This window comes from Vombatus ursinus, unplaced genomic scaffold (genome assembly GCF_900497805.2).
Source record: "Vombatus ursinus unplaced genomic scaffold, bare-nosed wombat genome assembly UNPS02014779.1, whole genome shotgun sequence".
Classification (NCBI taxonomy): Eukaryota; Metazoa; Chordata; class Mammalia; order Diprotodontia; family Vombatidae; genus Vombatus; species Vombatus ursinus.
Genome location: NW_020954557.1, coordinates 14,579,675 through 14,583,605, shown reverse-complemented (window position 1 = coordinate 14,583,605; position 3,931 = coordinate 14,579,675). Strand labels below are relative to the sequence as shown.

The 3,931-nt window shown below is 33.1% G+C and overlaps 1 protein-coding gene across 1 annotated transcript in view; it reads right to left on the bottom strand.

The window, feature by feature from the left end:
• Nucleotides 1–2,637, bottom strand: part of DNAH7 (dynein axonemal heavy chain 7) — a 265,553-nt gene extending 262,916 nt beyond the window's left edge. The window contains exons 1-2 of the mRNA XM_027866000.1: nt 2,588–2,637; nt 2,319–2,397 (exon numbers count right to left, since the gene is read on the bottom strand). Of these exons, the coding sequence (XP_027721801.1) occupies nt 2,319–2,397; nt 2,588–2,637 (129 nt within the window). The remainder of the gene's footprint in view (nt 1–2,318; nt 2,398–2,587) is intronic.
• Between the last annotated feature and the right edge of the window lie 1,294 nt (nt 2,638–3,931).

Below are 3,931 nucleotides of genomic sequence, written 5' to 3'. Positions count from 1 at the left end.
TATTCTATCACAATCAATTATTTAGTCATTCCTCAACCCAACTGATGGGCATCCTCTGGATTTCCAATTCTTTGCCACCACTCAAAGTGCTACTATAAATATTTTTGTACAAATAAGTAATTTTCCCTTTTCTTGACCTCTTTGGGATACAGACCTAATAGTGTTATGGCTGGGTCAAAGGGTATGCATAGTTTTATAGCTCTTTGGGCATAGCTCCAAACTGTTTTTCAGAATGGGGGGTTGGATTAAGTCGCAGAACCCCACCAACAGTACATTAGTTTTCCAATTTTATCCATAATCCCTCCAGCATTGACCATTTTCTTTTTCTGTCATCTGATAAATGTGAGGTGGTGCTTCCAAATTGTTTTAATTTGCATTTCTCTAATCAGTAGTGATTTAGGGTATTTTTAATGTGATTATTGATTGCTTTGACTTCCTACATATCCTTTGACCATTTATCAATTGGGAAATGGTACTTATTTTTTTTTAAATTTAGGTTCAGTGTCCTGTATATTTGAGAATGAGGACTTTATCACAGAAACACTGTAAATTTTTTCCCAGTTTCCTGTTTTCCTTCTAATTTTGGCTATATTAGTTTTATTTGTGGAGAAGCCTTTTAATTTAATGTAATCAAAATTATCCATTTTACTTTCCATGATTCTATCTCTTGCTTGATCATAAAGTCTTTATCTATATATCCAACAGGCAAATTTGTTCATGTTCCTCTAGGATACCATGCTTACTTGTGATATCACCCTTTACATCTAAATCATTTACCCATTTTGACCTTATTTTGTTATATAGTGTGAGATGTCAGTCCATACCTAGTTTCTGCCAAACTGCTTTCAAGTATCCCCAGCAATTTTTATCACATGTTTGGTTCTTACCCCAAAAGCTTGGATCTTTGGGCTTATCAAACACTAGATTACTATGATCATTTACTACTGTGTACTGTGCACTTAATCTATTCCATTGATCCACCACTCTTAGCCAGTACCAGATTGTTTTAATGATTACTACTTTGTTTTTTTGTTTTGTTTTGTTTTTTCTGAAATCTGGAACTGCAGGTCATCTTCCTTCAATTTTTTTTTCATTGATTCCCTTCATATCCTTAACCTTTTGTTCTTTCAGATGAATTTTGTTACTATTTTATCTAGTCTATAAAGTAATTCCTTGTAGTTTGATTGGTATGGCACTTAATAAGCAAATTAACTTAGTTGAAATTGTAATTTTTATTATATTGGCTTGACCTATCCATGAGCTATTAGTATTTCTCCAATTGCTTAGATTTGTGTGAGAAGTGTTTTGTAATTGTGTTTATATAGTTCCTGGATTGGTCATGGCAGGTGGACTCACAATAATTTTATATTGTCTGCAGTTATTTTAAAAGGAATTTCTCTTTCTGTCTCTAGCTGCTGGACTTTGTTGGTAATATAAAGAAATGCTAATTATTTGTGTGGGTTTATTTTATATCTTGCAATTTTGATGAAGTGTTGTTTAAACAAGGTTTTAGCTGATTTAGTTGATTTTCTAGGGTTCTCTAAGTATATTATCATATCATCTGCAAAGAGTGATAGTTGTATTTCCTCACTGCCTATTTTTATTCCTCCAATTTCTTCTTCTTGTCTTACTGTTATAGCTAGCAATTCAATATTGAATAATAATGTTGACATGGACATCTTTGTTTCACCTCTGATCTTGCTAGGAAGGCTTCAAATTTATCCCCACTACAGATAATGTTTGCTCTTGGTTTTAGATATTACTATTTATTATTTTAAGACAAGCTCCATTGATTCCTATGTTTCTAGTGTGTTTAATAGGAATGGGTGTTGTCAAAGGATTTTTCATTTTTAAAAATTCTAGTTACTAGAAACCATTTTAAATATCTAAGTAATTGAAAACCACCAATGTATAAGAATAAAGCAATCCATGATATTTTGCTTATAAATGTAAATTTATTCAATGATAACAGTAAAGACACTAGATATTAAATTTTCTAGTACCTTTTACTATACATCTTAAAGGTAAAAAATAAGTTCTTATAAAAGGAAAAAAATTTTAAATGATAAATAATGGAAGCTGGTTCTAACACAAAGCAAAACAGTCAGCTTCTCACTCCCTAACCTGGTATTGGAAAGCCTCTGTGCTATTCAGGTAAAAAGAAGAGGAAAACTATTTACATGAACAAAGCAACCCCCTATACACCATTCTTCAATTTGTGCTACCAGAGCCACACAGGTCAAGCAGGAAGTCTGCATATATATTTTCAAATCTTGCTGCTTTTCTCAAGTCTAATTATCAAGAAAGTAGTCCCTTACCAAAATGTCTTTCTCTATAGCGCTTGGTGCTGTTTGTGCTTCATCCACTAAAGCTTTGTCTGTGGCACAGTCTTGCTGCCTAGAAAAATCACGTAAACATGCTATTCAAATTGATATAAAACAAAAGATAGAAATGTACAGTATTTATCTTAGAATGTAAGCCAAAAGTAAAAATAAAATCATAGCTGGGATTTTGCTTAAATCATAAATAAAATCTATATTCAAATATATACATACACATACACACACACATACACACACACATGTACCTGAAATTTACAGTATGGGTGACATAGTTCTCCAAAATTCCTCTAATCATATCCCATTTAAGGAAGTAATGGAAATACAGAATTTATCCAAAAGTTCACTCAAAAGCTGGCTATTTAGAACTCAGGGACACATGTTCCCAACATATCTATGCCCCTCCTCCCCCTTGAATCCCTACCTCCAAGTGTGTACTCTTCTGGCACACTTAGATTTTGAGAAATAGTAAGTTCTTCTCTCTTAGTCCTCATTTCTTCCATAGTGTATTCCTTTCTCATTTCCCTTTTCTTTCCTCTCTTAAAACCAATAAAACAGAACAAAACCATACTCAGGCCCTATGTTTTTCTTTACTAGCTCTGTAACCCTTGAAAAAGTGAAATTCTAAAGGGAAACTTACGTGTTTTTCCCCCAATTAAAATGTAAGCCTTTGATCCTTATTTATTCCATTCTAATATTTCAATTATATTTCACTTTCTACATTTCTTGTTTCCTGTCTTTTCATTCCACAGAAACTATGAAGCTCAAGTTCTGGTAAGTTCTACTCTGTTTAAAAGGCTATGAATATAGTCCTAGCAATAAACAGGGATTGTTTTTTGAGATGCAGCTTATCCAAGTAGTATAAAGATGCTCGTTATCAAAAGGATGACCATACACTGGTGGATTCTTCATCTATGTAATCTACCAAACCAGAAACCAAAATATACGAAAGGTCCCTCAGTCCCATGTGACCCACTTCTGCTTTTGCAGTGTAAGAAGGCAAAAACACTTCATTTAGACTATGTGTAAATATTAACTTAGTTACAGATACTCTGAATATGATATGCTTATTCAGTAGCATGCATTCAAACAATGTTCACATTCTCATTTTGAACGAAAGTAAAAGACAAAAAGGGTGGCTCCCAAGTTCTCTTCAGATATGCAATTGCTAAGTAAGGTGCACATAGTGGGGGATGACAAATAATGGATTTGGCAGAGTTGGTGTCTTCTTTTACCCAAAGACAACAATAAATATAATTTCACTTATTCATCTGTTATTGCTGTGATCATGACAAGAATTTACAAAAAAAAAACCATGTTAAGATAATGTGTCAACATGCCTATGTTTCATCATCTGGCACCTGGTAAGCACTATATAAATGTTAGTTATTATTATTATCATTATTACTATTATAGCTTTTTCAGAGAATGAAGAGGTAGAAAAATTCTGTAGAGAACTAAATAAGGTCCTCCATCATAAAGAAGCATATACATTTATAGTCAATTATCTCATCCATATCATACCTACTAACTGTGGTATTCCCCAAGGCTCTACCCTGGGGTTTATGGGGTGTTCATGGAGCACTAGCACC